This window comes from Orbilia oligospora (genome assembly GCF_000225545.1).
Source record: "Orbilia oligospora ATCC 24927 unplaced genomic scaffold scaffold00007, whole genome shotgun sequence".
Lineage (NCBI taxonomy): Eukaryota > Fungi > Ascomycota > Orbiliomycetes > Orbiliales > Orbiliaceae > Orbilia > Orbilia oligospora.
Window position 1 is genome coordinate 79,354 of NW_011645564.1, and position 21,881 is coordinate 101,234.

General features: G+C 47.1%; 6 protein-coding genes across 6 annotated transcripts; 2 read left to right on the forward strand and 4 right to left on the reverse strand.

Annotated features, from left to right (window-relative positions):
- Positions 1–75: 75 nt before the first annotated feature.
- Positions 76–2,371, reverse strand: AOL_s00007g24 (uncharacterized protein; the record flags this gene model as incomplete). Its single annotated transcript, XM_011119925.1, has 4 exons — positions 76–1,372; positions 1,448–1,810; positions 1,889–1,982; positions 2,062–2,371. 4 exons carry the CDS (start codon positions 2,369–2,371, stop codon positions 76–78), a joined length of 2,064 nt encoding a protein of 687 aa, XP_011118227.1.
- Positions 2,372–3,479: 1,108 nt separating this feature from the next.
- Positions 3,480–4,490, reverse strand: AOL_s00007g25 (uncharacterized protein; the record flags this gene model as incomplete). Its single annotated transcript, XM_011119926.1, has 4 exons — positions 3,480–3,647; positions 3,757–3,829; positions 3,900–4,165; positions 4,290–4,490. 4 exons carry the CDS (start codon positions 4,488–4,490, stop codon positions 3,480–3,482), a joined length of 708 nt encoding a protein of 235 aa, XP_011118228.1.
- A 4,750-nt stretch (positions 4,491–9,240) lies between these two features.
- Positions 9,241–9,924, forward strand: AOL_s00007g26 (uncharacterized protein; the record flags this gene model as incomplete). The annotated part of the gene is made up of 3 exons (XM_011119927.1): positions 9,241–9,279; positions 9,357–9,581; positions 9,661–9,924. The coding sequence occupies 3 exons, from the start codon at positions 9,241–9,243 to the stop codon at positions 9,922–9,924; spliced, it is 528 nt and encodes a 175-aa protein (XP_011118229.1).
- Positions 9,925–11,050: 1,126 nt separating this feature from the next.
- AOL_s00007g27 (uncharacterized protein) lies at positions 11,051–12,928 on the reverse strand (the record flags this gene model as incomplete). The annotated part of the gene is made up of 1 exon (XM_011119928.1): positions 11,051–12,928. The coding sequence occupies one exon, from the start codon at positions 12,926–12,928 to the stop codon at positions 11,051–11,053; it is 1,878 nt and encodes a 625-aa protein (XP_011118230.1).
- A 2,226-nt stretch (positions 12,929–15,154) lies between these two features.
- AOL_s00007g28 (uncharacterized protein) lies at positions 15,155–16,729 on the forward strand (the record flags this gene model as incomplete). The annotated part of the gene is made up of 1 exon (XM_011119929.1): positions 15,155–16,729. The coding sequence occupies one exon, from the start codon at positions 15,155–15,157 to the stop codon at positions 16,727–16,729; it is 1,575 nt and encodes a 524-aa protein (XP_011118231.1).
- A 347-nt stretch (positions 16,730–17,076) lies between these two features.
- Positions 17,077–21,345, reverse strand: AOL_s00007g29 (uncharacterized protein; the record flags this gene model as incomplete). The annotated part of the gene is made up of 2 exons (XM_011119930.1): positions 17,077–20,802; positions 20,866–21,345. 2 exons carry the CDS (start codon positions 21,343–21,345, stop codon positions 17,077–17,079), a joined length of 4,206 nt encoding a protein of 1,401 aa, XP_011118232.1.
- Positions 21,346–21,881: the final 536 nt, after the last annotated feature.

Genomic DNA, 21,881 nt, shown 5'->3' on the forward strand with positions numbered 1-21,881 from the left:
TATAAATCCTCGGCCCTTCATAGTTAGAAAAAGAAACTCCTCTCATGCAGCATGCGCCTTGGTAAAAAGTATATTTTATACAAGTACTCTGATCCCCGCTAAAAATGCAAAAATTGAAACAAAGAACGGTAACATCAAAGATGGGATAACTATTGACGAAGCAGCATTTTTCTTATCACCGCTGCTGTCACTAGACCCACTTGTCTCTGTCGCCTCGTCGGAACTACCGGTTGGGAACGGCGTTCTCGACGTAAATGGCATCGAAGTGGTTGTTTCGGGTGAGCTCCCATCAAGGTTGAATTGCAGCGTTGTACATGGTAACCAACTGCTCATGGCATCAAACCAAAGGTTTTGCGCATTTATTGCATCGACAACTGGAGTACCAGTCGCAGTTACTTTGGTACGGGTCCTGGTCCTGGTCGCTGTGAGTGATCGGATCGTATTGGTAGGGTCAAGGCCGTCAAGATCTCCCGGAGTATTGGTGACAACATCTTCACTAAACTCCGATCCATGGTAGCCGTCCTTGATGACATATCGAAGCTGTGTGCCTTGTGGAAATGTTTTTCCACATTGGGGAATGTCGGTTGTGGCGGTATCATTAGTAGGCGCATCCTCCTCCTCAGAGTCAACGGATAGGGCTTTCCAAGGGTCGAATTCACCGTTTGTCCACATTGTGTTTGAGAGTTGGACGTACCATCCCTGATACTTTTGGTTGATAGGGTCGACATTAGGTCCTGCTTTGCTGACTTGCTCCGACTCTCCAAACGTGCTAATGCACGAATCTATTGAACTCTGGACATTGATAAATGAAGGAAGAAGATTCTCAGGGCGGGAGGTATTGGCGACTTGGAAGGCTCCAAACTCGGTACAAACTTGCCAGAGCCACGAGTAATCGTCGAGCTTATCGTCGAGGGACTCTGTTCCGATTTCGAATTGTCGTTTTTCTTTGCTTTGCGCACGTTGTCGACTACTGGTGTAGCTGTACGGGCTGATAGCAGCGACAGCTTTCGCGTATGCTGTAACGGCACGTGCAAGACTTTCGGCCGCAAAAACACCTTCTGGGCCACCTCTGTCGGAATAAGAAGTTTCCATTATATCGCAGAATACACCCAGTGTACCGCCATTGACACCATAATACTGGAAGTCAGCGAACGGTGTCCAGGCAGCATCTTGCAAGTAGTCCCTTCGGACATCCCAAACTTCTTGAGAATCCGGGTCGTACTGTTCCAGTGATTCCTCCCAGTTCTTTTCGTAAACGGCATCGATTAATTGATCTACAAGGCTGCTATCTCTGTTCTCCCAAGCACCAGACAGCCATCTTGCGGCAGCCGTCAAATCTGCGGAGCAGTTCTTATTTTGGATAGCAAGCGCACTGTTGTTGTGTTCACCAAAATTAGCCTCTTAGCCACCGTAGATGCCGCTGAAGGGGTTCAGAAAACAAACTTACTCTTCAATTGCGGTAAAGTACTCCCAAAAGTTCACCTTCAACTGAACTGGAGCAGACGAGGCCAGAGTTGCCTTAAACAACCCTGGATTCCGCTTCGCCATCCAAGCACCTCTGGCCCCGCTATAACTAACGCCGATCCATATCCACGGCGTTTTATCTGGCGTCAGAACCTGCTTTGGGTACTCTTCAAGGTCGTAGGTGAAATTCTTTGCAAAATAAACCACATCCTCCAATGCCTGTTCGATGGTATGGAATTTGAAAAACTCGGTAAGTTGACGTCTAGACGCTTGTGCCAGGCTTTGAGAAGTCTTGGTAGTCGGGGCGGATTGACCATAGAAACGATGCTCGAAAAGAATCAGCAGCCTGCCATGTGATTAGACGCGTCCGGTTAGTTAGGATCCAAAAAGATATACGGATTGTGGCAAGTGTATATCCACATACCCATTAAATCGCTTAGCCATTGCCACTGAAAACTCGTCTTCATCAACCAATCCCTTGGCGTACGGCCCAATTGACGATTCACCAATATCGTGAACTGATGAAAAGTATCAGTCGAAAATCCACAGTCTCCTCACTCCCCTACGAATGAAACCGCAATCCACAGGTTTACTCACAGATAACGGGCCCACCGGGCTTATAGTAAGATTCCTGAACGAAGTACCGACAGCTGATAGTATCCTTATTGTCGGCACTGAAGTGGTCCATTGGCAGCTCTACGAAAAGCGGGTTCTCCGTCGGGTCCTTTCCCAAAGCAGGTTTTAGCCGGTTCATAATGGTCGAGAACTTTTGTGTCTGCTCATTTCGATGTTTTTTCCGTAGCAAATCCGTGCTGAACCTCGATATCGAATCCTTCCACTGAACCGTTGCTGACACCGCACACATGTTCGCCGCCAAAACGGCGAAGATAACGCTTATCGACCTCATCGAATTTCGCGAACAAGTATTATTACTCCAACCTAGCCTCCAGGGTTACAGGTAACAGCAACGAAATCACAAAAAGAAAGGTAAGGAAATAAGGAAATAGGAGGGATCGAGAGAAAGAGAGACGAGCGGAGGAAGCAGAGAAAATGACCGTTTCGATACATTTCTGAAAAATGGCTTCGAAGCTCCTTATGTAGTAATATAATAAGGAGGGTTACGCTCGGAAACTTCCAATCCGGGGGGTGAGGGTTCGATGTGGGTCGGAATAATTCTGTCTCATGGCAGTTCGACCCTTGGCCATCAGGGCACTTTCTTGGAAAGGCAATCCGGCACCGGAAACGCCAAATCTAATTCGCTGAACATCCCTGCAAGGTCGCGCCAATGTAGTTTAGCTCGCTCGGTGTGGCTTGTCAATGACGAATCAGCGCCGAATTGGACTTTGGCGCTGATGGCTGACTGACGGAGAAGCACTTTTCGTGCCTCACGCTACAGATCTGACCAAATCAATATCTCCGCAATTTACAGAGACTAATGAACGGCTAGTTTGGAGATCGCTAAAGTTAGGTTTCAAACACGATGGTTGCCTGCATTTTCCGTCTCAGCGGCACGAAACACCAGTAATATGATACGTACCCGTCGGTTAGGCCGGGGTAAGGAGTAACATGCGAATCAAAACGTCTCACACCAAACGTTTGGATGCAAGGTTTTTGGATGGCCTCGCTCGCGTTTAACCCCACGTTCTCGCATTACGCACAGATTCTTGGACATGGCCGATTTCGAGCCCTACTTGCCGAACCACCCGGCGTGGCATAGTTCTATGTAATGCTCAGATCCTGCCAGAGCCACCAGTTATTAATATATATCTTGCTCTCAGTCATGGAAACTATAAGCTTAGGCTTAGGGTATTAATAGTATTGTTCCTGTCAGCGACAAAGAGGCTATACACATATCCAACAAAGCTATAAGGCTAACACGAGGTTCGGGCCGAGTACACCAAATTGCAATACCGTATCCTTGCATCCGTCCGAAACCACTAAAAGTCAGAAAGCATGAAAAGCACTAACTATGTACCAGCTCGTATACGACATTAAAAAGGAAAGAGCGGATATTATTAACATGCGCCGCTGTTCGAACGCCGAACCACAGCGGCGTAATCCGTTGTATCCCACCAGTGTCCTTTGATGAGAGTATCTCCAGCGATCCACTCTCCGCAATCCTTTACAATTTCTCCGGCGGCACCAGAAAGTCGATCACAGCGAATGTCAACTTTGGTAGTTCTCTAAACGTAGGTATAACAAGTTAACGATTTTGTAGCTCTTTAGAATCCCAGAATCTAGTAGCACAAGCTAGATAATGTCAGAGATTTTATTGGAATTTCTTTTACTTACAACGTTGCATAATTCGATCTTTGAGCCATACTCGCAGTAACACTTAGCACAAGTGAATGATTCGGCACCGCACCTACATATGGTAATTAGCCTCATCTTGAAGATTTATTATTTGATGACACGATGGCTGGATTTTGGCTTACATAACTCCTGCTTCCCCAATAGCTCTAAGCCAGGGAATTCCCCAGGTGATAATCACCCACCCCTCAGCCAAAGTTCCATCAATGGCACCGCAAGTTGGCCTGTTTTTGAAATAGCGTTTAACGAGTGAAGGTGTTTCGGTTGTTGTTCGTGTTGCGGCGAAAAGTTCCTCGGCCAGCTCCTTGTCGGGTGCAACCAAATCCAAACCTGCGACCTCGACTGGCGGCTCCCAGTTAGGATTGAGGGCGAGAATTTGTGGTAAAACTTCCTAAAGACCGGGAATGAATTTCCAACGATCAGATTCTGATACAGACCACCTCGCAAGAATTCAAAACAACAAGAAGGAAGAAAGAAAAAAAGGAAGAAGAAAAAGAAAGAAGAAAAAGATTTACCTGGAGAGTTCCTGTCAGGTTGAGTTCTGGGCCGCCTTCGATAGAACCAGTCCAATGCATTGGAGCGGACACGCTACTACTTAGATCTCTAATCGGCTCTGGCGAGCTAGTTTCGGTCGGTTCAGGGGCTGGGAGACCAAACACAAGGGCAGCATTCATAAAAAGAGCCAAGCTCGAAAGAACAATTGTTTGGGGCTTCATCTTCACAAGCGAGTTTTGTTTCACAAAATTGTTCGTGAACGCTTGCGCTGTTAGTCTTGGTCGATCTGTTCGAGATACGAAAGCTAAGAAGAAAGCTAAGGAGTTGCCGGCGGTAAGAGAGTCCACGGCGCGCGTTTGTAAAGCTGGGATGGCCCTAGATATCGCAGAGCTAATGGGTGAATGGCAAGAGGAGGCGTCGATCGAGCACGAAAGAGGAAGGGCAGGTTCTTATATAAAAACTTTGGGGCCATATTTCGACGGACCGATTTCTCCCTGAACACAGCGAATGCTGCGCTTGTGAGCTGTTGGTACCACATTGCCAGGCTCAAACTCGGGATTGCTCCACACCGTGGGTTCGCTAAGCCCAATCGTTGCTCTCGTCTCGATGTTTTTTTTCGCGGCACAGCGGATATTTCCAGGCCAAGACGTCTTCCACAGGGCCACTCGCAGCGCTTCATGCGTGCCCAGACCAGGCAGAAGGGAAAAAGAGGCGAGTGAAAGCTGAAGGTGGGCCAGGTTTTCTTCGTCGACAAGCCCCTTCGGTATCCATTATAAATCACCTGCCCGTTATCTCACAAAAACGACATAGTTTTCACGATATCAATCGATCAAGAGTTCTTGACTGGCCGTTTTGTGGAAGGTCACTTGAGACGGCGTAGCAACCATTCAAACGCCCTCGTGTCAATATCAGCCGATCATTAACATAGAAACATCTGCTTCCCTATATTCCAGCTAGATGCTTGGTGATACTTTTGCGGGTCAACCTGGGCAGCTAGCTGGTGTACTGGTCTAGAAGTGGTGACGAGGTTCGTTCTCTGCGGAAAATGATCCGATAGGCCTTATACAACCGAGGCTGTCGCGTTCGCAAGTGTAACTGGCGAGTAAGTCATACGAGTGCATTGACGTATCCACTCTCATACCGCGGTAACCTCATATATACTCTGTGGTGATCTAGAGCGGGGAGGGCAATAGTCTTGGTATTTCAATGTAATCAGAAGGCATAAGCCGGTTCTGACGTATCAAGAATCCTTGTCCTGGCGGACAATGCATTCAAGTTCTCGGACCGGGACCCTGTTTTGCCTTGGAACTGTGCCACAGACATGCATTTCGAGTCCAATGCGCTGGTCCTTGAATGAGCTGTTTTTCAATCTCGCATATCTACGCATATGCTGGCCAAAAATCCGGTTGAATATGTTTCGTTATGGATCTGGAGAACGCCGTATACCTAAAATCGAATCAATGATATCCTAAGACTGGGAGGTGGCTTCGGACTGTGATATCCAGCAGCTAAGTTTTTGACAGGTGAGTACCACTCCTGTGGGTCTGTGGCGGCGTGACCGGTAAATATCGGGTTCAGGACACACCTCGCTGTGCCTTTAAGTATAATTCCAGGCCGAATTGAATAAATTGGCTTCGACAACGCTAGCATCTGTAAAGATTCTCAGAGTGTCAATCGTATGACAATACTGGCACATGGCCTCTATACTATATAACTAAATCATTATCCATCCGAATGTCAGCCAGTGGAATACGTAATCCCCACCTTGTATTGAATTGGGGTTAGTGAGTTGCAACATTGATGTGGCGCGGTAAGAGAGCTAGCTATAGAACTCATAATTCTTGTATTCGCAATTATATTAACGAGATCAAATATACCCGAGAGCTCGAGGCCCGGCTACAGCGATAGGAATATCCTCGTAAAAATTTAACCTCCCCCCAGGTTTCAGTGTTTGGTTCCACTTGCTGTAATAAAACTTGTACCATGCATGCAAAGGAAGGACTTACGGAGCCCGCTGGTCTGCCAGTCATTAATACGACAGGAAGAGGCTGCAGCTCGATCTAGACCTCTTTCGGTCTCCAAACGAGACCTGACACGTGGATATTCTGAGCCGCCTTTCGACTGATTTGAACGAATTCGGCGTAGATTATGTATACGCATACGTGCAAACATGAATGCATGTATATCTAATTTTGTCGCGTGCGTGGCCGTAGAAATCCTTGATACGGCTGCGATAATTATGTCAAGAAATCTCTAGAACTAACGGCTCCGTATCGTTCCGGAACTAAAACCAAGTTTAAGGATAGCAGGCGGGTCCGTGGCGCACGGGATAACATGCGGTGGGTTTTCCCTTCAGTTGCCGGTGGTATCGTTCCAACCTGTGAGCGTTATTTTGTGAAGGATCATTCAATCCGGATTTATTGTCCATTTAAGCTAGGGTCTGTAGCTCGTCTGCTTCAACCTACTATAAGGGGTTTGTGGAAACATGGAGGTCACTTTAGCTATTTGGACCGTCGGCCGTCATACACAGTATCCAACGCAATTCGGCTACCATATGAGAGGGTTCAAGTCGATAGAAGATTCCACCACAGACTATCCTGGGTTCTAAAAGGACGGGTAAGAAGTGGGGAGTGAAGAGATCTCGAGATGTTAAAGGTATTTCTCAATATATGGAATTCTAGAAGGGCGTGCTAGTCATTAAGCGTTGACTTGCCCCCTTCCTCGGAATCTTCTTTTCAAGAAAACTTATCTATAAGATGTTGACCGGCTACGTGAAACCACCGTATAATTGTTCTTGTTCCTCTTATCTAATTCCCAGATGCGTAGCTGCCAAACTCTTCTACCTACTTTTCGCAACTCGTAATTTACTTTTTACAAAAGGGAGAGACGATCTCATTTCAAGTAAAGTAATTAGCGCCGATATCAGGCCAGGCCTTTGAAGTCTCTCCAGAAGAACAGTATGTCTCCCCGAAGTCCTAGAAATGGGTTTGCTAGCCGGGTTTTTGTCGTAAAGGTTTTGATATTTAGTTGATCACTAACATTCGACCCCGCTCATTAATTCTAAGCTGATACTGCATTATAGAAAAGATTACGGAGACAAAAAAAAAAAAAAGAAAGCATCGGGTCCATGGAACTATTTCCCCTCAAGCCGCACAACAGCATGCATCATTCGATAATATAGCGGCTTATATATATGGCTATGAGACAAAAACAGGCGATGTACCCGAATTTGCGAATTAAAGGCTTAAGATCTTGAGGCTACATCCAGAACCCTCGCTTATTCGAATGCTGTGCATGCGCCATCATGCATCAATGCACCTATGCCTTATTCGTTGCTGCTGACATGGTTTCCTTGCTGACTAAATGTTGGTAGGCGCCGTTAGCAAGTTATATCTCTACAATCCGTATCCTGTTCATGGATTAATCTCTCTAGAACTACTAAGTACATATGCATATAGGAAAATAAATCTTCTAGACTTGGCAGGAAGATTATGTTTAGGCCGGCCGTCAAAGCCACTTATATATTTTCGCTTTATCGATAACCTACACAAATTCTAAGTTTTCGTTCCATCATGTAATGAAATAGCCTGCAAAGATAAAATTAAGAGACGATCAGTTTGGTAAACGCCTTTTCTACAATAATCTGAGCACACTAGTACATAAATCTCAAAAAGCACGGTCCACAAATTGACCATGTGTACATATGTACATGTACTTGCCCCCCGCAAAAGAAAGCCTAATGTCAATCAAATGATAGAATTAAATGCCATCTTATCTATAATGGCTAACCCTATAGCAGCCTAAACGCCCGAATCCGTCAGTCGACGGGAAAACTCATTCAAACCCAAAACTTCATATCCGAACCCCTTATAACCTCATAGCGGTAATCGATATCTCCATTGTCAAAAGAGCTCATCATACCACAATGGTAACAATTACCCCTCCAAAGCGCCGTGAAAAACACCCATATCCCAGACACAACCTATAACGCCCTTATAAGGTCTTAGAAACGAAGAGCAAACCGACCTTAACTCGCCCATCGCGTTGGAACGTGGTATTCCGCACTGACCAATAGGCATCTTCAGTTCCAAATTCCCCACAGCACTGTCCAATCCCCTAATCCCAACCCAACCCCGCCCTAAGCTTCCCATCACGCATGTAGTGCTGCGGAAGGCCGAAGGAAGAGACACACGGGAAGAGCCATCAAGTATCGGGCGCTAAACCAACACTTCCCATTGCTCAAAAATTCCACAAAAAACTCCCTCACACCCATTCCGAACCGGCCTAGAAGCTCAACCGGCCCCATCATCGATCAGTCACGCCAACATTGCGCCGTCCTCTGAAGCCTGTTAGAGTTTTGTTGGATCGAGTTTTTCTTCGATGGGGCTGCAGATTGGGACCAATCCGCGAAACAATAGGCTGCATTGTTCTCGGTAAACCAACTTTTTTTGAAGTTATCTTATCAACCGTGCGCACACACATGCACATATTGTAAGCTTTGAGCCAAGAATGAAAAGCGGAGAAAGTAACAAAATCTCAGCCGTCCCATGTTGACCTATCGTCGCAGTAGCACCAGCGTGGTGCAATGTGTGTGCAGTACATAAATCCCGTGATGTCCGCATCTTTCCTTCCGTTCCCCTTCTCCTCCTAGCTGCAGGAAGAAAAGTTTCAGTAGACGCCCTCCTAAATCTTTAAGCTACCAAAGGGGAATTCCTCACCAAAGACCTTTCTACGACACTTCGCATTGAGAGGGAAAATCGGGCTAACGACCCAAAGAAGGAATTTCGGATATCTCGGAAGAATCTGGCACAGCAAAAGAAGCTTTTCGCGGGCACTCGATAAGCGGTTTCATCTTGCTCCAGGCCCGACCCATTTAGCGACCGGCGCGACAAGGTCCTCGAAGTAACCCCTTCAACATCAAGGCTTTCGATTCGTCGATTTAAAAAAAAAAAATAAAAAAATACAAGCATCATGAATCCGTGCCTGATCGTTCTTCTGCGATTAACGCAGGTTAGTCAACCTTACTGGCCTAAAATAACGAGTTCCGGGGGGGAAGACATTACTAACCTGCTTAACCTATGCCCTAGCTCATCTTCTCCGCCATAATCATCTCCCTCTCCGTGGTCCTAATACTAGGCCAACGTGCCGGTGACAGCCCTGTAATCACCAAATTCTCAATATTCCTCGGCTCCTTCGGACTTTTCATGTCCATCTTCGGTGTCTTCTCCCAAATCTTCGCTGTTCTGCGACAATCCAAGATTGTAGGATCTCTAGATTTCGTGGTAGCACTCGTTCAATTCGCTGGTGGTGTCGTAAGTTCTGCCCCCCGAAACCTCTGTACCTTAAAAAAACCACACAACACATTTTTTCTAACTCACCAACTCCACACAGGCAACAGCTGTAGCCCTGGGTCCTGGCATAAACTCCTGCAGCAACAAACGCTGGCGCGAAACCAATTCCATCATAAACGGCGGATACATTGTCGTCAATGGTCAAAACTTCGTGTATAAGCATACACCCTTCGAATCGCGGTGTCAAATGGCATTCGCAATAACTACCTTTGAATTCCTGATCGGAATGACTTTCGTGATGTCAGGTGTTGCTATGGTTTTGGCAGCACAGAAGAGGAAGACTCCGCAGGTTCCTAAATGGTAGATTTGGGTGCTTAAATTATCACCTACCTACATACCTACATACCCACGTCGCCATATGTTAAATATGAAGGTCTACGGGTAGGATACTTAGGAGTGAGGCTCTTGTCGAGCAAGAGATATGACACTTTCTTCTTCTTCTTCTTCTTCTTCTTCTTCTTCTTCTTCTTCTTCTTCTTCTTCTTTATATATATATTCGATTCTTTTCTCATGATGGATACGACATTATTCTTTTCTTCTTGTTGGGTGTATCTTTTTCAATTCTCTTTGCAGCCTTTATTTTCTTTGTTTCTTCTATTAGCGACTTTAGGGATTACGGATTTTTGGACGGGTTGGAGTTTTTGCGGTTTCGTTTTCACATAATATCTTCCTCAGGCTTGGGGGCTTTTCTATCGACCTTTAACCCAGCTCGATAGTTCTTTATCCGGGGCTATGATCCTCCGGAATTAGTATTTCATGGGTGGATACCATTTACATCCACGTGAACGCCTATATCGGTGCAATCAGGGCACGTAGAATTTACCTTACAATGAACCTATTATATGCAGATACCCTTTACAGGTCATATCAGGTTACAGAAGCCTGCTTAGAGCTAGAGGAGCTCCATAATATAAAAGTTCAGGGTTTTCATTAATGTGTTTATAAAATTAACGTTCGTCCTGTATATTCCTCTTTCTCCCAGCTTCAGGACCATCAAAATTAAAAACAAGTGGTCAAATAGCTTTAGGGTAGTTTTTATTTAAGCTACCTCGCTTCCGCATCTGAACACCCTCCATCGATCTATGATACATGCGTAAAATTCGATCTTCTGTTGAGGGATACATTCCGACCGGATAATAAAGCCGCCGCTTCTCGGCTACTTATGTTTAGGCTGTTTGCTATCAACCCCCGACTTGAAAAAGAGACTAGGAAACGGGAAAAAAAGAAAAGAGGGAGATATCGACAAAGGAAATAAAACAGAAGACCATTGTAAAACGGTCCTTGGCATCCCGGGAAGAAGCAAAGTAGCCGGGAGAAAGTAGAAGTGTATTTGTGGACTTTCCGATTTCCTGTAACTTCTCTTTTTTCTTCTTTTTTTTTAAAAAAGGGCCCATCATATATAAGATGAAGGGCATGTGTCGTCTAGTCATTCATTTCAAATGACTTCCGATAATACCATGTTGGGGAGGAACACTAGGCTTCCTTGGAGTCGAAAAGTTGTTGTCATGAACTCTAACACCCCACGGTGTAGCAGAAGCAGTCCTCGCAAATGCTGGAGGTCTGAAGCCTGGAGTTCCAAAGCCGGTGGTATCGACGGCAGCAGGGTTGAAGCCGACAGTGCTGAAGCTAACATTACCGTAACCAGAAGTGCTAGGACGGGGAGTGGTGGCGAAGCCGGTCTGGCCATAGCCAGGAGTGATCCCAAAGCCATTCATAGGGGGGATGCCGTATCCGGAGTTCCCAAAACTCGTGGCCCCGATGCCAACGGTAGGGCCAAATCCCGTATTTCCATAGTTTGGAGTTCCGAATCCAGGATTTCGAAACCCCATTATAGCGTGTCCGGCGTTGCCATTTCCCTCATACAGCCTAACATTCGTATCTCCACCTCGGATATTCCACTTCAAGGTGTCCATCAGGGTTTCCCCGGATTTAGCAATGGCCTGGGCGTCGTTGTTCTTTATATCCGATTTTACATTAACAGCTGTGGTAACTGCAGGAGCCGTAGCATTTCTAGTATCAAAGTCAAACTGCTGATCGCCATCAAAACGACGTTCATGAAGTGCTTGATGGCGGACGGTATCATAAGTCTGCGACATTTTCTTCAACGCCCCAACGATCTTGGCATCGTTATTACGGAGTTCAATCGCTTTTTTAAGACCAATGAGTGCATGCCAGATGACACGGTAGGGATTGAGGGCACGTTCGAACGGGATGGCGTTGTAAGTGGATTCGATTACCTCAAAGTCTGACTTAAGACGACGAGACAAATCGGGGCTATAGTTTATATCGCTGAGACGCTCGGTCAGGTATCGGGATGTGACGTCTGATAACTTGAGGAAGCGTTCAGCTGGAGTTGGTTCCTGAATTGTGTTTTGGGGGTTATTGGGATTGAACGGCGTCTTCGTGATGGTGAGTGGTGAAGAGAAGATGCCAGACGGTTGGTTATTGGCCGGGGTAGATGGCTCAATCAAGATAGTGGGAAGAAATGGGGGCTTGGACATGGTCATTGGTTCGATGATATCGCTGGTGTCGAGCAATTCGCGGATAGAGATCTTCTTTGGCTCCTCGGTTGTAGTATTGTCGGCTGAAGTGGCAACCGGTGTCTCGGATTGAGCATCAGAAGCCATCACCCAAGAGACTGGGACTCCTCCTTCCTCCTCGTCGACACTGCTAAAATCCTCAGTAACCGTGTCTTGACCAGCCTCAAGCTGGGGTTTGCTTCTGGCCTCAACCGGCTCTGGAAGAGTCGGTGGTGTGGATCTAGTTTGTTGAGACAGGGTCTTTTCGACAAGGGAGTTACCGGAGAAAACAGTGTCGGCCTCGGGTGACTCGTCAGAGATATCTAGCTTAGAGGAAGCAGAGACGATGCGAAGAGTCTTCGGGGTAATATTTTCCTGGAGTGTATTGGGCGAGCCAGAAATAGTTTTGGGAGCCGTTTTGGGAGCCGGCTGTGGGTGTGAGGTGGCTTTAGGCTTCGATGGATCCTTAGTATGCTGACGTCCACCTCCTTGGCCACCGTGATGGTGGTTCTGCTGTCCTCCAGGTCCAGCGTTCCCAGCACCACCCCTATTCCTCCGGCCTCGTCTTTCGACAAAGCGAAAGGCGGGGGCGGTATCGCTTGGAAGCTTTGGCTGAAATTCAGCATCTTCCTGAAACCCGTTGGCCTGGGTGTACTTGGCTCCTTGCTGATTGTTAGAACGTCGTCGACGGTTGTTACCTCGAGCGGCATTATTACCACCACGGCCACGGTTGCCGTAGAACCCGCCGCCACTGCCTTGCATGCTCGGGGCGCCTTGAGGGCCCGGCATCTTGGAACGTAGAAATGTTTATCGAGGTGAAGGATGGATAGCTTGTTGGTGATGATTGATGTGTCTAATTTTGATGAAGATAATTTGTTGGTGGGGGTGAAGGAAGGAAGGGAAGAGGGAAAGAAAGAGAGGAGGGAAGGGAAAGGGAAAGGAAGTAGAAGAAGACAGACAGAGAGATAGGTAGACAAACAGCTGACGTAACAGGCACAAGTGGTATCTAAACTGGGAAGCGGTTTTATGGTAGCGTGAAGGGCGTGAGATTCATTGCGATGGAGCGTGGTAAGGAGAGGTGATGTCAATGTTGACGTTGACGTTGTTGTTGATGTCGTTGGAAGGTTGTTGAAGTGCGGTTGATGGTGAGCAGCGCGTTGATGGTTGTGGTTTACTGCACATTTACTTCGATTTTCTCCGTTTAAATTTGCTGCAGTCCACATTGACAAAGGGAAACAACCAAGTCTTATCACGGGAGTACATTATATGTGCCATGTCTATGGATTCAATTGTTCATTCTATTCTGTACCATTCTATATTGTTCTAGAGCTATGATTATAATAGTCAGGTTGTGGTTGGGAACAGGATTAGAAGAAATCAATTCTAAAATATGAGTTAGGTGTATAAACAAAACCTTCTAGACTGTATAGTATTTGGGTTAGCTCTTTATCAGTTTCCACGAGAAAACTCAGAGTATGTATTTGTCTCGTTTTGGTCATTAATTACTGCGCCATTGCAGCTTGATACAAGATTGGATCATGCGATCTACTCTGGAAGGCTGCTCTTTGGCCGTCTCGAGTTAACGGCTGTAATAACCCCTCACTGGTACACCCCGTAAAACGCATCGAGCCCCGGGTAGTAAGTAGTATTTTACAGCATGCTATAAAGACTCCCTTCTAGCCACCTGATTTTGACTGAAGTTGTATTTACAGTGATGGTTGTTGCCCGCCACGTTGTGAACTCTGTTGCCATGCTTTCCGGCTGGCATGTGTGCGGAGCGCGTTGTATGCGTGTTATTCTGCCCACTTTTCCAAATTGGGTAAATCGCCGAAAGAGGAAATCTTGATGCCCCAACGGCTTCCGTTTTTTCCGTTTTTTCGGCGTCGTGATTCTATGAGGGAAGGGGTTGAGCTAATTTTGGTGAGAAGGAAGGTCAAATGATGTATCTGGGGTAAAGCGGCTGCATTTTGTATCTTGTCAGGGTTTCGAGGTTTCGAGGCGTCTTCTGTGTGTAATGGATTTGTCTGCCGTTGGCTTAACTTTTGTTGTATTTTGTGATGGCAGTCTGTCTTGACAGTTTACGATCCTGGATGGGCTCTAACACCGTCAAGGATCCCGTTTAGCTGTTCTTAATTTCTTTTATCCCTTTATCATCTGTCGTTTTTAATACAAGCTGACATATTCTAAACTTTTTTTTGAATCTGTGAAGCCCGCTACTGTAGTATGAACCATGAAGCCGGGACTAGGGTTTCCGAGTAAGCTCTGTGGTATCCGAAGACTTCGGCGTGTTATATACATGCCATTGTTGCGTAGGCTTTTGCGATTTTTGTGAATAGTGCCTCTTAGTACATGGTATCTGCCTGGGAGAACGGAAGTTTCGGCATGGCCTTAAGTAAACAAAATTATTTTCCTTTAGCTCATACTGGCTTCTATGGAGGAGGTGCTGTTATTGTGGGATTAAGCCCATATGGTGTTTTTAGTCAAGAATAGTATCGCAATGCAAGTTATTTGAGGGATGGATAGTGGTGTGGGGAGTGTTGCGTACTGTCCATAGGGGGTATGAGAAGGAGTTGGAGAGTTGTCCTGTATTGAGAGCACGGTATACCAGCAACGGGATTTATCCCCAGTATCCTCCCTTTCATCACCAACATCGTCGTCGGCCTCATCACCAACATCGTCGTCCCTCATCACCAACATCGTCGTCGACCTCATCACCAACCTCATCACCAACCTCATCACCAACCTCATCAACGTCGTCATTATCACAAAGTCATCGCAATTGCTTCAATCTTAGTTGATTACGCGTCTGAAAGCATTCTCCATCCATTGACAGCCTTTGATTTCTATTTTGCCGAGTGCATACATTCTGCTGCAGTAGCTATAGCTCGAGCTAGCTAGCTACATCGCCAAACCGCTTCGGTCGAACGTTACCTTGTCACCTAGCTGTCTAACTTCATCTCCCAGCCTTCTAAGGGCTAATACATTAATCTTTCATCAGGAGCGCCGCCTGCCAAAATGACCGACCTGTTCAAAATAGTTTACCATTTCATGGAGGCGATGGAGAATTGGTATCCATTCCCAAGCCGTACCGTCTTGCTCTACCCAAATCGCTGCAAACCTGGGAATCCCAACTTCGCGCCCGCTATTCCACCAAACCCCATCGCAAGACTCTACATCAACAAGACAACTGCCGGGTCCCTTATCGTTGCAATTGAGGAGTATCAAGCCATCATGTGGAGAGTCCGTCCTACCGCGTGGCCAAGTATGCCACACGACGAACGACAAATCTCAGACATCAAATTCCACATGACGGGTTTACTTCAAACCATGAGAAGCATTATTCCCGATCATCTTCATGAAATTCCTGGTCCTCTCAAGGAGACGATGGATTGTCTTGCCCAAAGCCTCATTCGTCTAGAGAGTATCAATCCAGACATCCGCGGGCAATGGCAAACTTTCAACGATGTCTCGTCACACACTAGCTCAAATACCTATCAAGAAATCCTCAACTTGACAAACATGAAGCTCCGTCAGCTCAGAGACAAGGCAATCGGCGACACCTTCCCTTCTCCAATTGAAGATAAGGAGGCTGAGAGTGCTGCTGCTATGATCATTGAGTCAACTACTCCTCGTCAAGAAAACATTAAAGCAGATTCTACTGGGAAACGATTTCCAAAGATTTGGGGAATCCCTATCAACTTTAATGTTTTTCGTAGGCGAAAGGAAACAACCTCGGAGTCCTCTTCAGGGCTGCAAACGCCACCGGAGCAACCAACTCCACCCTTACCAGCTGTAGCCCCTATTCCAATCATGCAATCAATAAACCCAACTCCGATGTCGCCGATTCCAACGCCGTCGTCTGTGGCTCCTTCTTGGTGGCCGCGTCCAGAATCCCGAGGAGGTTCTGGCACCGACTCAGGGCCGCCCAGCACACTTTCTTTTGTGGCTGTCAGGGCCCCTCCACTTAATATCTCGGGTATTCCATATCGCATACTCGACACTCCGGTTGGATCTCCCATCACCGCCCCACCATACTCTCCGGTTTCAAAGAATGCCACTGTTGCCCCGATCACCATCGGGACCCCATCGTCGTCTCCAACCCATGTAGCCATAAGAGAAGCTGCAGAGGGATATCGACGAAAGAAGGCAGCGGAATTCCAGCTCAAACCCGAGGGCAGGAGAAAACCAATAAGTCAAAGTAGAATGGCAAGGGCAGCAGCTCGTAGAGCTGCAATGGGGTTCCACAGCAACCCTAACCCAGACCCAATCTCTGGGGTCATCGTCGGGGAAGTCCTACATATCGAAAATGTAGGGCGTCAGATCCCCAGGCCTCGAACCCCAAAGCCGCCACCAAGGGTCCAAACCACCAGGCCGCAGCCTTCAAGGGCTCGCCATGCCCGGGTTCGAGTCGTTCAGGCTCGACCCACCGGCGGGGACGACGAAAACGTCCCCAGGGCCCTCGCTCTCGCAGCCCCTCCTGCCTCGCCTGCTTTACAGAGCCAGTCCTCATTCACGAGGGCTGACTTTGCAAAGCAGATGATTCCGAAGACTGGGGTTACCCCAGTTTCTCTGCTTTCCATCCGCGCTTAGTTTAAGCGCATTTTTTTTTTTGGCTTTCGTCCCCTCCTCCTACCCCTTTTATTTAACTCATTTTATATATCTAGGTACCTAAGTAGATACCTTAAAGAATGAACTAAATTTTACTAGTAGAGAGCATGTAATTTCCAGTGATCATTGCGCACTGTCTACAATAGGGACCAACTTTCTCTAACCCATTCCTCGTAGGCATAATCCACGGTGTCTTAGGCTATTCACGGAGTCTTAATTAACTAGCAGTTAAAGCATTACAACGCTATCCATAATCAACTACAAGTCTCAAGCCCCAAAAGAAAACTGAAATCCCAATGTAAAGAATAATCTTAGGTAAAGAAAGCGATCTACTCAACTCCATCATCATCCTCTCCATGTCTTGGACGGGTATCGTGATTCCCTGTCTCCCTTGCAATACCTCTCAAGTTCTCAGGTATATTTGATGGGACATCAAAGAATGTCTGTACCCCTCTCTGAGCCTGCGCAGAAGTTGTCCAGTCTGCACCAGGCCAGGCAGTTCTCGCCAACCAATCTGGCGATGAATCTCTTGAACTCAATTCCTCCTTGCCACTTCCTTCAGATCTACTCGTTCCCCTGACCTCTTCTTCTTCGTCATAGAAACCCGCTGGATGAGGGCCCGCAAGCCCTTCATCGTCTCCCTCCATTCCAAAAACCTCTTCGTCATCATTTATATCCAAGTTGGCAATCCTCAATTCATTTATCAACTCTTGCTCGGTTGGCTCGCCAGGTTCATGTTCATCATCCCACTCAAATTCAAACAAGTCTTCAGGTGCCCAATGATATGTCATGCCCTTCCCTTCTAGTGTTTCTTTCGGCGTTTCTTCCGGCTCAGGATCTGGTATTAAAAATCGTACCTGCTTGCGGACTCGTTTTTTGGATATTGGGTGGTCGTCATCTGCCCCATCTCCTCCTCTTCCACTCACAGGATCTTCATCTGAGAGCATGCTCGGTTGAGGCTGTATGCCATGGGCTGCCGTGTCCGCTGCTGTGGCCATACTCGGAGGACTTGCTCCCATTGTAGGGGTGCTTCCGGAGCTACTCCTCGTTATTACTGTGGCCCCAGAGGGTATGATAGTTCCTTCCTCCACATCCTCAATAAAACCGTCGTCGTCGTCATCCCCGTCAGGTAGAGACCCGTTTCTCAGAATATGTGTCGGCAGAGAAGAAGTTGGTACCCATCTGGTCAAAAATGTGGGCGTGGATGGAGGCGGAGGCGGCGTATTTTCATTGTTGCCTTCCAGCTCCTTAACCAATAGTCTCGCCGCCTCAGGATCCAAAAACGATACGAAGTATTTCTTCCACCCAGAGAATTGCCATCTCTCATACAACTCTTGATTTTTTCTGTAGTTCATCAGCGCATATCCTTGGCAAGCCCCCGTCCATGGCGGTAGCACAACCTGTTCTGGTATTTTCAAGATCCATCGGGGCATCCTCCATGAGAAGACTCCGAACGGGGTCGACTCTACCATCCGTCCAGGAATCGAGAACCGTGCATTACTGCCGGCTTTAGTCTCATAACCGCACGTTGTGAAGTTAGGCTCCCAATCTTCTTCTGGTAGTCTACGTCGCTCCCTCTCCATAGATTGCCCATCAAGAAAAAAAAATCTCAATTTGTCTCTACTCTTTCCCTTCATTCCACCAAGCACGGTGAGAGCGTCAAGTAGCACTTGGCTTCTCAGAATATGCGACGGACGGAAACAACTTCTTCCGGTTTTTGGTTTTTTCGGTGGTAAATGGGTGCGAGACTTTTTAATGGGGTTATCGGGCGGGCGATCTGGGCAATAGGCATAGGGGTCGTATCCAGGCTGGTAGTCTGGAAAATGATGCTTGATTGGCTGTACATGTGTCTTGATGTTATCGAGGAACGGCTCTAAGAAAGGTGTAATGTCGTTCGGCAAAGAGTCTGTCTCAATATAATTGGTGGTATCGTACAATATTCGCGCACGGTCTTCGAGGACCCTTACCCAATCGTCCGTTTCGAAATCACCGAGAGGATCAATATCTCCCTTCCCAGCGTATGCAACGAGCTTATCGAAAGCCTTATCACCTAGACTCTGAACATCATTGCTGTGGTCCACAAGCTGATAAACTAGATTTTGGCCCATTTCTTTCCTCAGGGAAAGTGCGTCAGCGAAATCAAGGATTTTTCGAAGTATATTTGCTGTGCTATCCAACAGTCTCAAGGCGTCATGCTCCCCCACCGAGTTTCCGAATATTGGCAGATCCATTGAATAATAGAGAGGCTGATGCCGGACATGTAGCAGCAGCTTATCCAATCTATCCGCTCGTGTTTTCCAAAGTGGGTTAGGTTTGCGGTTAATTAGAGTATTTGCGAGTGCTTGGTGGTATTCAACAGTCAACCTTCCAAATAATTTCACCGGATCACCCCCTCGCAGATTTGTGATGGAGGCTTCGGGCTTCGTATGATCTTCGGTAGGCTCGGGAAGGATCAGGATCTCGAGTCCAACATGGCCTCGGTCGAAGTCAACAACAGTGATCATAACTGGAACACTCGGGAGCTCCTCGGAATACAGGTCGAAATCGGGGGTGTCCGGTGAGCTAAATTCTTCTGTCTTCTTGCCGTGAATAGGATCCTCTCCTGAGGGCCCTAAGGCGGCTTTAGATTGGGAATCTGCGAAACGAGGGACGGTATTGTCATTAGTAATCGAGCTCCTAAAAATGGAGAAGGACCTAGGCCCGCACTGGTAGACTATAGACTTACCCGTTTCATGGAAGTTTGGTTCATCTACGTCGACCCCTAAATCATGAAAGAGGTGGTAATAGAGCTTCCATAATCTTTCCGCGATGCCTTCTGTTCGGTACGTGTCCCAAAGGCGTAGATAAGCCTCATACTGTTCTTTGGCTCGTTTAATATTATCTTTTGTCTGCTGTAATTCAAATTCGTGAATACTTCCGGGAAACATTGTATCTTCTTCGGTTTCGTCATCTCTTGACTCTTCGTTTTCAGATTGGCCTTGTTTTTGATCATGAAGTTCTCGTGGTAGGCTCGCTTGACCGGGGGGTGGCGAAGGGGGCGCTGGAATAGGAGTTGTTGGGCGAGGAAATCCTTCTCCGTGTGTTTTATTGTCCTGAGAGACATCGACGTTCTCCTCTTTGATAGTAGCCAATGGCGCTCGCACTACGATGGAGCTTATACGTCTACGCCTTTTCCGTCTTCGTCTATTCTCGCCGTCGCTTTTAGACGAAATGGAATCATCTGAATCCTCTTGTGGAGGGCCCACGGACATTATGCCGCCGGCTTCCAATCGTCTACTCTGTCGAATTTTTGCCCTGTATTTATTTCTTGACGTCTCCCTTACTTCGTCCCTTGCATCTCGTTCCTTTCTGACTCTGAGCTTTCTCTGCCTTCGTGTTTTTTTCACTTTCATAGCCTCTGACCCTCGAGTCACAATATATTGGATGGCCCAAGTTCTATCCACTGGGTACGGAGTAGCTCTTTGCAGCCTTCGGCGCTCTAAAACCAAGCTTGCCAAGAGCTTCTGGCCCTCTACGGGACTTTGTGCTAGGATTGTTGCCATTCTAAACATCGCGCTCGTCCGTTGAGTTCTCAGCCTCCGTCTCCCTTCTTCCACCTGTTCGCCCCTATCTATCTTGTTTGGGCTCTTATAGGGGCGACCTCCGCCTGGCTCCGGTTCTCTCTGCTCCTCGCTTGCTGCCCTCAGAATAGCTTCGCACAGATCTTGATATCGTAGCAAACGCCCTTGCCTCTCTATCTCAGGAATGGCAGATAGCCACCAAAATGGTTTCTTTTGTTCTTTCACCACGATATCTTTCTCGAGGTGATACCTGGAATAATCAAACCCTAAAGTCATGCTCCCAGGCCGCCGATGGACGTACCATGGGTGGCATGTTCCTGGAGGATATTTTGGTCTCCCCGGTATCTGCAATTCTTTGGGGATGGTTGTAAAGCTAGCTGAAGGTGGCGGAAGAATACTACCGGGCCCTCGACCAAATATCGGGGAAGTTCTATGGGAGCTTTCCCCAACGCTGGCCTTGGGCCGGCTTTGGTTACTGCTACTCGGTGCATTATTCTAGTAGAGTATGAATGTCAGTACCTTCTTGGGCTATCTTGGTTAAAGATTCCGTGCACTAACTGTGAAAGATGGAGGTGGTACTCTTTGGGATATAGGTTGCTGAGTCTGTAAATTTGCTTTCCGTGAGCTATCGTCGGGGCCCCAGGGGACTGGGCTATCTGGCCAAGGGAAATCAGGCCGTGGATCCGGTTTTGGAGTACCCGGTCGCGGACTTCCAGCTCGAGGAGTTTCTGCCCCTGGCTCTGGCTCTGGTTCTGGCTCTGGCTTTGGAGAGCTTGGTCTTGGACTTCCAGCTCGAGGAGTTTCTGCTCCTGGTTCTGGCTCCGGTTCTGGTTCTGGTTCAGGCTCAGGCTCAGGCTCAGGCTCAGGCTCAGGCTCAGGCTCAGGTTTAGGCTCCGGCTCCGGTTCCGGTTCCGGCTCATGTTCTGTACGTTCCGGCTGAGGTGTAGATTTACATGCCTCAGGTTCTGAAGATAGGTCTTGGTGATGTTGAACCCCTCTTTCACCTTCACCTTTCTTACTTCCGTATCTTTCCGACATTTTATAGATTATAATAAGCACTTGTAGATTGTAGGCATCTGTTCTCTACTATAGTTTCGGGTCGAAGGTACGGCCGAGGTATTTTGATTGTAGTCGATGGACTGGGCGTGCTATTTTAACGGTGTGAATGCATTAATGGGGAGAACCATAAATAGGAATAAACTTAAACCGTCATTTAAGACTACGTAACCCTTTTGGACCCAAGTTTATTATTTCTTATATGTTTCCCCCGCTCTTCTGGTTTGATATTCGAGCAATCTGGGAGTCTCGGTTCGCAATAATATCCAATATTTTACGATAACATAAAACAACACATTTCTAGTGTATGATTTCGAAAATGCAACAATTGTCCTGGAGGCTTTTGCGCCATGCGCAGCACTTAGAATGTTTTAACGTTTTCCTATTGTTGGTATTGACCATAACGTTTGCATGGACGAGCTTTGTCGGGTTTAGAGTCTATACCTACTAATGCTTAACTTATATTAGTTCTATCGGATTTCTCAGGTTATCAAAGATGATGCTACATCTCGGACTTT